Source organism: Notothenia rossii (genome assembly GCF_949606895.1).
Source record: "Notothenia rossii genome assembly, chromosome: 11".
NCBI classification, from domain to species: domain Eukaryota; kingdom Metazoa; phylum Chordata; class Actinopteri; order Perciformes; family Nototheniidae; genus Notothenia; species Notothenia rossii.
Genome location: NC_136910.1, coordinates 9,330,586 through 9,340,881, shown reverse-complemented (window position 1 = coordinate 9,340,881; position 10,296 = coordinate 9,330,586). Strand labels below are relative to the sequence as shown.

At 38.8% G+C, this 10,296-nt stretch overlaps 2 protein-coding genes across 4 annotated transcripts; one reads left to right on the top strand and one right to left on the bottom strand.

Moving 5' to 3' along the window:
• The first annotated feature begins 1,041 nt into the window (after nt 1–1,041).
• Nucleotides 1,042–7,897, top strand: LOC307023666 (potassium voltage-gated channel subfamily A member 1-like). Of its 3 annotated transcripts, XM_079657107.1 has the most exons (4): nt 1,042–1,620; nt 1,814–2,664; nt 4,778–5,679; nt 7,762–7,897. In XM_079657107.1, exons 2-3 carry the CDS (start codon nt 1,978–1,980, stop codon nt 5,672–5,674), a joined length of 1,584 nt encoding a protein of 527 aa, XP_079513233.1. In that variant the 5' UTR covers nt 1,042–1,620; nt 1,814–1,977; the 3' UTR covers nt 5,675–5,679; nt 7,762–7,897. The 3 variants fall into 3 exon arrangements, with proteins under 3 accessions (XP_079513233.1, XP_079513234.1, XP_079513232.1); XM_079657108.1 differs by lacking the exon at nt 7,762–7,897 and having other exon boundaries at nt 1,133–1,620; nt 1,893–2,664; nt 4,778–6,356; XM_079657106.1 differs by lacking the exon at nt 7,762–7,897 and having other exon boundaries at nt 1,133–1,620; nt 4,778–6,356.
• Nucleotides 7,571–10,113, bottom strand: fgf21 (fibroblast growth factor 21). The gene is made up of 3 exons (XM_079657133.1): nt 8,415–10,113; nt 8,243–8,320; nt 7,571–8,127 (listed from the first exon to the last, which is right to left on the bottom strand). The coding sequence occupies exons 1-3, from the start codon at nt 8,560–8,562 to the stop codon at nt 7,658–7,660; spliced, it is 696 nt and encodes a 231-aa protein (XP_079513259.1). The 5' UTR covers nt 8,563–10,113; the 3' UTR covers nt 7,571–7,657.
• Nucleotides 10,114–10,296: the final 183 nt, after the last annotated feature.

The window sequence follows — 10,296 nt, the reverse complement described above, 5'->3', positions numbered from 1 at the left end:
ATTATTATTATTATTATTATTATTATTATTATTATTATTATTATTATTATTATTATTCCATGCAATATGACTTAAACCATTCCATTAATATAAATCCACAATTTATTTATATATAGACATATATTTTTGTTTATGTCACATCATTTTCAAGTATCTAAAAGTATCCACAGGGCACATTTAAACTGTCACACTTTTCAACAACAGCTCAAATCATACACATGAAACTAATACTTGTCTTACTGTATTACACCTCAGCTACCTATTAATAGGCTAGGATTATAATGTACTGCACATTGTGGCAATAATCGTTTTGCCAATGCTAACATTGCAGCTATACGTAGACTACTTGTGCAACATCTGAAAAAACACCACAGTTTAACATAAAAGTTACATGAAAGATTGGTCGCTAACACAACACATTCTGTTTCTTTTCAACAATTAAAACAGAAATGTCAAATGAGTTACAACGACTGGTTGAGGCACATTAGCTTATTCCAAATGTGAACACATCCCAGCCAGCAACAAGGCTCTGTTGCTCTATCATGGCAAACAACAGCATGTACTTATAGTACAGTCAGAACATGCTGTTGTTTGCCATGATGATTTTAATGAAACAACCAGATGAAGTCCTAAGGAACAAAAAATCGCAGTCAACTCAGCTCTCAATGCAGGCTAACTCTGTTTTTAACAGCTAGCTTGCAATGCTATCTACTTAAAAACCAGCAAGACTTGGTTTGTTCTTCACACATAGTGTCAGTGCTCTATTTAAAAAAAGGTTGTCAATGTCAAGTTATAGTGAAAGTAAATATTTTGTCTCTGTAAACTGATATGCTAATTCACATCTCGATCCACAAAATCCACATGTTGATCAGAATGTACCAAGGATCCAAATGAGGGTATACAGTTGCAAATCATTTGTTATATTTATTTGTAGGCTACTAGACATTTCAGAAGAGTTGATGGTAATTACATTACATTACATTTTATATTTGTAATTATAACAGATCTAAACAATCTAAATGCACATTGCTGTTTATGAGTTAATAGGTTTGCAACTTTAAATGAACTGCCAACTGGCTTTCCTTTATTGTGTATGTCATTTTTACGATTGTAACTAGAGCTCGATTGCTTTTAAATAATGCACATTCTAATCAAATGCTTTTTAATTAATGAGGAGCAGTAAGGGACCTCTGTCAGTCAGAATACTATGCTTGTTAGAGGCGGTAACACCATGTAGTGCCAGGCAGAGGTGACATTTGATAGGAAGGTTGAAGGTTGTCTTGCCTCATAGCTAAAATGGAGGGAAAGGACGGGGAGGGGTCGGAGAGGGCTCTAGCAGATATTGAATTTCAACAGGACAGCATTCCCAAAAAATGTCAAGACGGACGACGTGAGGCAGCAAGGGACAGGATAAGATCGTGGATGTTCTCTTAGCAAACAACTGGAAGCACAGTTTGAGTATAACCTGGTCACAGAGTTTAGCTGCCAGAGGACTGAAAGTAGAAAGCTAATCAAGGACTTTGTGTATATGACAGACGGACATGATGACAGAGAGGAAAACATACAACCTGATGAGCCACATCCTACCATTAGTCTCTGTCATCAGCTGTTTTACACTTAGTGAGTAAATGCTTTCATCTCGCTAGCTAACATTGCCTGTTTGTAATTGTTTTAGTCCACAGTTTGATTGTGTGTGTTGTGCTTGATTAACATTTAAAAGGAAGTTTTCGTTTTGAGCAATGTGTTTCTGTAACTATGATCAAATCTGTCCTGGAGAATATTTACTATTTTTACTATACTATCTCTCTTACAGCAATTTGCTTCTCATGCCATCTGTAATGCTATTCAATTGAAAACCAAATCCACTGATGGAACTATCACTCTGGTTTCAGACAGGGTTTGCTTTTAAGTCCAGTTGTTCTACAAATTATCAGGAGAGTGGTTTGTACAGTTCCCTGGCCTGGGACACGCAGAGGAATGGACAGCAGTGACCCACAGGACGACGAAAGAGGAGGCAGAGGGAAAGAAAGCGATGAAGACAATGATAAACAGCTGAAGAACCAGCTCAACTGTGAGGAAAAAGGAGTGCAGGAGATCAAAGGGAACGAGAAGGAGAACAAGAAAGAAAGCAGGCGTTCTGGGTCTCTGTGGAGGAGTGGATGGGCGCTGAGTGAAAGACTGGTCATCAATGTCTCAGGGATGCGTTATGAAACTCAGCTTCGCACCTTAGCCCAGTTCCCTGATACCTTGCTCGGAGACCCCAGGCGCAGGTCACGATACTTTGACCTACTTCGAAACGAGCTCTTCCTGGACCGAAACCGCGCCTGCTTTGATGTCATTCTGTACTTTTACCAGTCAGGTGGAAGGCTTCGAAGGCCAGCGAACATACCCCTGGACATCTTCATGGATGAGCTGATGTTCTACGAGCTGGGAGACGACATCATGAACCGCTTCAAGGAGGACGAAGGTTTTCCAAAAGATGAGGAGGCCCCATTGCCGACCAACGAAATCCAGAAAAGACTGTGGATGCTGTTTGAGCACCCCGAATCCTCATCGGGCGCACGTATCATAGCCATCATCAGTGTCATGGTCATCGTGTTGTCCATCCTCATCTTCTGCCTGGAGACACTGCCAGACTTCAGGAATGAGAAGGAGGCCCGGGAGGTACGTAGTGTGATCAATGTGTATGTTTGGGAGGAAGAATAGTATAAGGAGGGGTCAAAGATGGAAGGATTGGAAGTTTTTAGGGTTTCCGAATTTCCCTTAAAGTAAGGTGAATGGCTTGATGACTACTAAAGGTGGTAAGTATCCTCCATTAAAATAAACAATTTACTTACCCTGAGATCATTTAGGTGGGTGACAACCGTACAAATAAATAGGATTGTGCATTCAGAGAGGACACGGCCAAATAAATACAAATAAATTGTAACATTTGGCCTAAGATTTGATATTTCAATAGTAAATAGTTCGACATGAGAAAATATATTGTTGGTAGTCATTTTAAAAAGGCGCACTCGACCATTCAAAAGTTTTTAAACCGTGTGCTCATGGTTTTATAATCAATATGACACCAATTATGTAATTGCCACCTGCCAAAACTGTAAAAGAAGAAGCCCAAACCAAACCACCTGGGATTAGGTCTTGAATGGGATGTGTGAACAGCTTGGGTCAGGCTGAAACATGATATCACAGGAAGCAGGTGTTTAGGTAAACACACACTTGTGAGTACTACAGCGTGTTAAGAGGAAAAATACTGACATGTGAAGAACTATTTTCTATGTCTGGACACAAACCAGAGAGAGAGAGAGAGATTGAGTAAGGGAAGCTTGAGTGTGATTATTTTAGTCGGCTGTTAAATTTGATACACTAGGATTCAGGAAGCGCTAAAGGGTACAGGCAGTAACCCATGGGGCATGGAGTACAAATAAAAGGAGGGAAAGAAAGGACAGGGTGGCGAGACTGTTAGGTGTGTTAATAAAAGGTCACACAAGTGTCTGAGCACATGGGCAAAGGTGAACCAAAGCCTTCTCGTGGCTTAGAACTGGAGACTAAAAGGTCTCACAGGCGGCGAGGCATACATTGGGTCATGTTAACACATTCTTCCAAGACTGCGGTGCTAGGCCAGGGTGCCTTTGCACAAGAGTGTGCCAGGAAACTACTGTAACTTACTCCAGTCCAAGTCAGCTGCAGACCCACTGAACTGCATTGGCAATGTTGCATGGCTGTGGAGGCCAGGGAGCCAGGATAGCAACCAAGGTGGAGATGGGAGAGGAGACGTTCTCATGTTTCTCTTCGGAGATCTCACGGGGTTATATTTAGTCTTAGGAGAGCCCTTAGAGCAGATCAACACATAGATGTCCACCTTTAGTAATAAACACTACCACAGAAAGTCAAGAAGAATACTCGTTTATTCAAACAATGCTGAAATGTATTTACAGCCCATTACAGCATACTAAACTGATCCCCTTATATCCGTGTCATCCGCTTTCACACTTTTAACTTGATGTCAAGTGTAAGATTTTTTAAACTGTCACTCTCCAATGTTTGAATGTGATTCTAATAACAGACACGGATGACGGAAAGACAGGTGGAGTGACAGAGATAAACGAAGCTATGGTTGAAATGTAAAGCCGCAGATGTCAGACACTTTTATGATGGTGTCAAAAGTGAGAACCAATCAGATCTTGGACAACATACTGAACAGTCTATGTCGATTATAAGATTACCATGAAACAGTAGTCCTTTCTGAGTAGCAGTTTGTAAAATGAAAAAATTGTTTAACATTTCAGGAAATACATTTATTTTATCTGCAAGACTTTTATAACACGGATGGAACACGGATAAATGAGAGAACTGGACACCCCTAAGATGGCACCCATTTAGCCCAATGAGAATACTTGTCTGGTACATACGGGAACATTTTTCTTCTGGCTTCCAGGTCACTTAATGTTCCCAGTAATGTTAATCCCATCATTCATCGGGCCTAGACTAGCTATATAAACTAGCAACCACTTTTAGTGAAATTGGCAATGGTTCATTTAAGAATGCTATGCTAACAAACTTTCTGTCGATGATGGTTCGTCTTTAGCAACTGTTAAAGTGATACAGATTCCAAAGCCAAGTTCCAAAATATTTCTCTAATGTTTTTAGTTGTATGAAATTACTCAATTGACAAATTTGGAAAGTTACAGAAAGGTTGTGTATATTTAGTCTTGTAAAAGTGATCCTTCAGCTACGGTTTATAAGTATGTTTGATATCTGTCTTCTTTTACTCCAGGAATATTTTTACAGGTACCACTCCCAGCCAAAGAATGTATCCGAGCACATGCCTCTTCCACAAAGTATTTTCCAGGACCCCTTCTTCCTGGTGGAGACCATATGCATATGCTGGTTCTCCCTTGAGCTTATCATAAGATTTGCTTGTTCTCCCAGCAAGATAACCTTCTGCAAAGACGTCATGAACATCATCGATATCAGTGCCATCCTGCCCTATTTTGTCACTCTGGGTACGGAGCTGGCCAAGGACAATGAAGCCTCTCCAGGAACGTCTCTGGCCATCATCAGAGTCATCAGGTTAGTGAGGGTGTTCAGGATCTTCAAGTTGTCTCGTCACTCTAAGGGCCTTCAGATCCTCGGTCAGACACTGAAGGCTAGCATACGAGAGCTGGGCCTGCTCGTCTTCTTCCTGTTTATTGGCGTCATCCTCTTCTCCAGCGCCATCTACTTTGCAGAGGCTGACCATCACAACACAGACTTTGTTAGTATACCACATGCCTTCTGGTGGGCGGTTGTTACCATGACCACAGTGGGTTATGGTGACATGTACCCAATGACAGTTTGGGGTAAGCTGGTGGGCTCAATGTGCGCCATTGCCGGTGTGCTCACCATCTCACTGCCAGTCCCCGTCATTGTCTCCAACTTTAGCTACTTCTACCATCGGGAGACTGAATGTGTGGATAATACCGAGTACAAGACGACTCTGTTGGAGGACGAGGGGCCGGAAGGGGAGGAAACAGATGACGGCGATGGAGATCCAGAGGGGGGTTATTATGCCATTGAAGGCATCTGCAACCCTTTGAACGGGACTCTGCTGGCTGGACTGTGTGCAGGGCAGAGCACAGAGTTCAGTGGAGGAAACACATATCTGAAGGAATCACTGGTTACTCAAGTTTAGTGATGGTGAGTGTTATTTTGTACTATTTGACAGTATGAAAAATGACAAATGAATGAAAAGAAGAATGAAACGCAATGAATGAAATTAGAAAAAAGGTTACTGGAAAGTTAAACCATAAAAATAAGACTGATAATATGCTTTTTGTTGACTTTACTTTTAATTTACAGATATTTATTACAGCACTAGAGCAGCCAAATACCGCTGAAAAGCTAATTTTGTATAATGTAGCTTTAAAAAAGCAAGAAAAAGACAGTGAGTTTTATGTTCTCAGGTTCTTGATACGCAACAAATATAAGCTATTATTTATTAATGCTATCAGCTTGAGTTTTACAATGACTTTCTGAATATATATATATGTGCCTTGAAACTATGATGTCTTAGCCCTGTCACTTTTTGGCTTAAAGTTTGAAGTGGAAGCAGTTAGATTAGTAGCAATATAGATGTAACGTCTCATCAAAACTAAACCAAACCCACATTCTCAACATTCTTCTGTAAGAAATGAACAAATTCAACCTTTTTGTAGTTTTGGTTTAGGTGACCTTTATCACTGCTGTATTACTCATAATGACACAGTGTTACCTATTTGTGTTAAAGAGGAAGGTTTTGAATGCTATAAAAAAACTTCTGTACTTAACTGCTTAACTATGCACTCAGTGTTTTTAATAAAGATTATATTTTATTATTTTTTGTTTAAGTGGCATTGTAATGTATGTCTGTTGTACTAAGTATTTATTTAGAGAAATGTAACTGGTGCCTCTGAAAATAATATCAGCCTTATTGATTATAGCAGTGTGATTTTAGGACATAAAATACATCAAACTAGAGAATCACAATTAATACTTCACTGGTTAGCACAATGCATCCAAGCACAACATTTATTCACAGAGGTCTGCCAGATTCACTAACGTATGTGTGACCTTTTCCACCACAAACTAAGCCAGTATAAGCAGTAGCTCCGTTGTACTGGAACACGAGACTTTCCACAACATCACATGGAAGGTATGTGCACTAATATAACATTACCAAGTGTATACGTCTTTGCTGACGTGATATAGTTTGTGTTAATGGCGGCAGTGGAACAAAGCATAGAGACAGTGTAAGACAAACTATTGTTATTGTTAAAGAAACTTCTCACAATAATAATAGTAGTTGTGCTTATGAATATTAACTACTATTCTCCTTAATGGCGGCAGTGGAACAAAGCGTAGAGACAGTGTAAGACAAACTATTTTTTTTATTAAAGAAACTTCTCACAATAATAATAGTACTTATGTTTATTACTATTAACTGCTAATCTCCTTAACCGAAGCATCAGTTTTGGATCCAAGTAATAACCTAAATGTCTCTGACCGTAACAAGTTAACAGTAATGTACATTGTAGGGAAATGTCATTATTTAAATGCATAATATGTCATTTGAGAAAGGGTTTTGTAGATTCAAACAAAGACAAGTGTTTATGAGTGTTTGGCCCTTTTCGCACCATTGCTTATTTGTCCACCAGAGAGCGCTCGTGCTTTCAAAATATTCAGCCCACTTCCTCTCCACCATGAGTGCTATGATCATTCGTCAAAATAAGTTCTTCCTTATTTTGTATAAAGTTTCTCCCATGGTTTGTTTAAATGTTGATTGAATTCCCCTGCCAACCAATGACTGACTCAGACACACAAAAGAAAGTTACATCATGTGTATTTTCATTCAGAATTTCTCTCAACTGATACATAGACATACATAGTACAAAAACTTGCCATTTCTTACTTATTTCTTACTCTTACAAAATGTACTCAAAGTGCAAACTGTTAAATCTGATAATTTATGATTAGGTCTTTAAATACATTAATAATGAACCACACACACAATAAATAAATAAATTACATTAAAAACATTTTGAGGAGCAAAAACTACTCATTCAATAAATAAAAACAAGTCCCTGGTCAATAAATAATACATTTTTAGAATAGAAATCTATGTATATATATATATATGTTACTGGCCCAATGTGAACTGAGGACTGACCATAGCATTCAGACCCATTCCAAGAAGGTCCTCAGAGTCCACGTTGAATCTTTGAATGTTTGGCGTCTGTTCAGGCACACTCTCCCGTGCCAAAGTGTTCCTAAGCGGTAGGAATCTGGTGAAGACTGTGTGACGATCCGGGGAATGTCTTGGTGCGAGAGACAATGGAAATCCATGGTGCGAGGAAATAAAACGAGTGTATCCATCAGCCAGCAGCAGCTCTCTGAAGGTGCAGTCGTCCTCTGAGTAGAGCCCCTGAAACACACAACAGATATTAACCATCATTGAACTACAAAACCATGGAGTTTCTTGGGGAACATAGTAGTTTTTGCTTACCTGCCCCCTCAAATGACTTCCACTGTCCATACAGAGAAACAGAGATGATGATTGTCCCTTGATGACAATTTCCCCAGTTTTCACTGATTTCAGCTCTAGCACACCTGGAACACAAATATACGTCTTTACTGGACCTCAAATTATCCCATGAGGATGTTTTTGATAATAAAATATCCTCCAAAACATGCTCCCTTTCTGATTTATCTCCCAAATACTCACTGTGAAGAGTCTGAGCATCACTTCCTGACACTCTCCCATCCAGGGTCATCTGCAGATACATCCCTCTTCTGTGATTATCTGGATCATGAAAAAGGAAGAAATTAGCATAATGGATAAAAGAGCAGCAGCATTTCATCAATATGCAATATTAAATCCGTTGTCGTATAAATACCTGTGTAGAGATGTACCTCTCTGACTTGATTATCGAAGGATAAAATTGGGTTGGAGTCAGCGAGATAAAACGACAAACAAAAATGAAGTCGAACAATTAGGAGAAAAGACGACAGGCCAGAGAAATACTTGTGTTGAAAGCAAAACATTTGGAAAACAGGTTCAGGAGGGATAATAAGGAATAAATACAAAATAAATAGCTTGATACAAATAGCTTATAAATATATGACACTGTACAAGCAAGTTCTTTTTGTTAAAAAGGAGCAAGGTTAGCTCCCTTTTAAAGGACTTTGGAGAAGGAGGTGCTACCCCCTGAATGTGAGTCAGACATTTCTACATAATGAAAGCGTGATTTAATGCTGAGAGGAAGACCTGTGTTTAGACACTATGTATGGGCTTCTTCCTGCCATTTACAGTAAGCCTGGCCTTTAAAGTTGGGTATTTGGACTCGGAAGTCAGGTGGGATTAAATTCCTTCGGGTCAACTATCACTCGAATCCAAAGATTTATGTATTGATTTGATGTTTTTAAGTGTTTCCAGTATTTACCCCTTTTTTCAGCATGTGTTTTAACATTAAAGGCCTACATTTGGATTATCCTCCGCCACAGTTCAAATGCCTTATTTCAGATGTTGTTTCAAGTTATTAAAAATGCGTTTATTTGTAATTGTTATTCAATCATTATGTTTCCTCCCTATTCTTCTACATCACTGCATACAAGTGTAAGCATGATTCTATCCTGTTGTTTTTATATCTCTTAGCTATGACACATAGCCACATGTTTATGGTTGGCTAATGTGTTTCCAAGCATTTTTAAAAGTAAAAAACGTTGTTTATTAGGACACCTCCTCAATGGTTGAATAAAAAACAAAATTCCAAGTGTTGAGTACAGTTACAAACCACATTATGAGCTATTATCGGTTCACATTGAGAAATATCAGTAGATACACTTTGTCATGTAGATAAAACAGCTTACCATAACTCAGGGTGATTTCTACTTTTAGAAATATACACATTTTTACAACTGCAAGAAGATGAAACACAAAAACATGTCTGCGTCATCTGCTCAATAAATTATAATAAACATGCACGAGTGGAAATGCCTGGATTTCACTTTGTTTATCTTATTTTGATGTGTGTGTGTGTGTTTGAGGGCGAGAATGTGGGGAAACAGGGGCTGAAACTTATTTACAAGCAGGAGACAAGTGTTTATGTGTCTGCAGCTGTGCAGTCACAAGAGTAGCTGTACGTCACCTTGTAAAGTCACATATAACGAAACACAGGGCATCACCAGGAAATGTTACCTTCTCTCGAAAAAGTGCATTATCATTGTAATGGGATGCAACTTCCGGGGTCAGTTAATCCAAAGTGATATTATTTCTTAATCAAGCTAAAAGAGTTTGGGAGCAATATTGACATATTACACTGTCTTCGTCTGTATTTATATATCTTCACTTAATATATAAAGTTTCTAAACAGTCCTAAATCGGAGAAGGTTTTGTGGCTTTTTTATACAAGGGTCCTATGTGAAAGTTAAATAAAAATACACTACATTTGTGTTTGATGTGAAGCCTGCTCAGACATGTTTCCGGATGTTGAAAGTGAAATGTGAACAGAATTGCAGTCATAACCACAATGGCCACGAGATGGTGCTAACCTGTTTACTCTTCAACCTCCATATATGAGCACCTTCTCACAGGAAGTTACAGCACTGCCACCATCGCGTGTACAATATCAATAAATGTGATTTCAAGACGGGATATTTGAGAGTTGAATGGACTGATAATGCATCACATACGTATTAACAGGGGTTCAATTGTTTTTTTAATGGCTCTTTTTTTTGTATCGCCTTTTCAATATAGCCTTTCAATTACTTTTAAAGTGC

Excerpts from the sequence above, each read along its gene's own strand:
- LOC307023666 (XM_079657107.1), top strand. The coding sequence starts at position 1,978 with ATGGACAGCAGTGACCCACAGGACGACGAAAGAGGAGGCAGAGGGAAA. Across the intron at positions 2,665-4,777 it reads ATGAGAAGGAGGCCCGGGAG|GAATATTTTTACAGGTACCA; the intron begins GTACGTAGTGTG and ends CTTTTACTCCAG.
- fgf21 (XM_079657133.1), bottom strand. The coding sequence starts at position 8,562 with ATGTTTTGCTTTCAACACAAGTATTTCTCTGGCCTGTCGTCTTTTCTC. Across the intron at positions 8,321-8,414 it reads AGAGGTACATCTCTACACAG|ATAATCACAGAAGAGGGATG; the intron begins GTATTTATACGA and ends TTCATGATCCAG. Across the intron at positions 8,128-8,242 it reads TGATGCTCAGACTCTTCACA|GTGTGCTAGAGCTGAAATCA; the intron begins GTGAGTATTTGG and ends TTTGTGTTCCAG.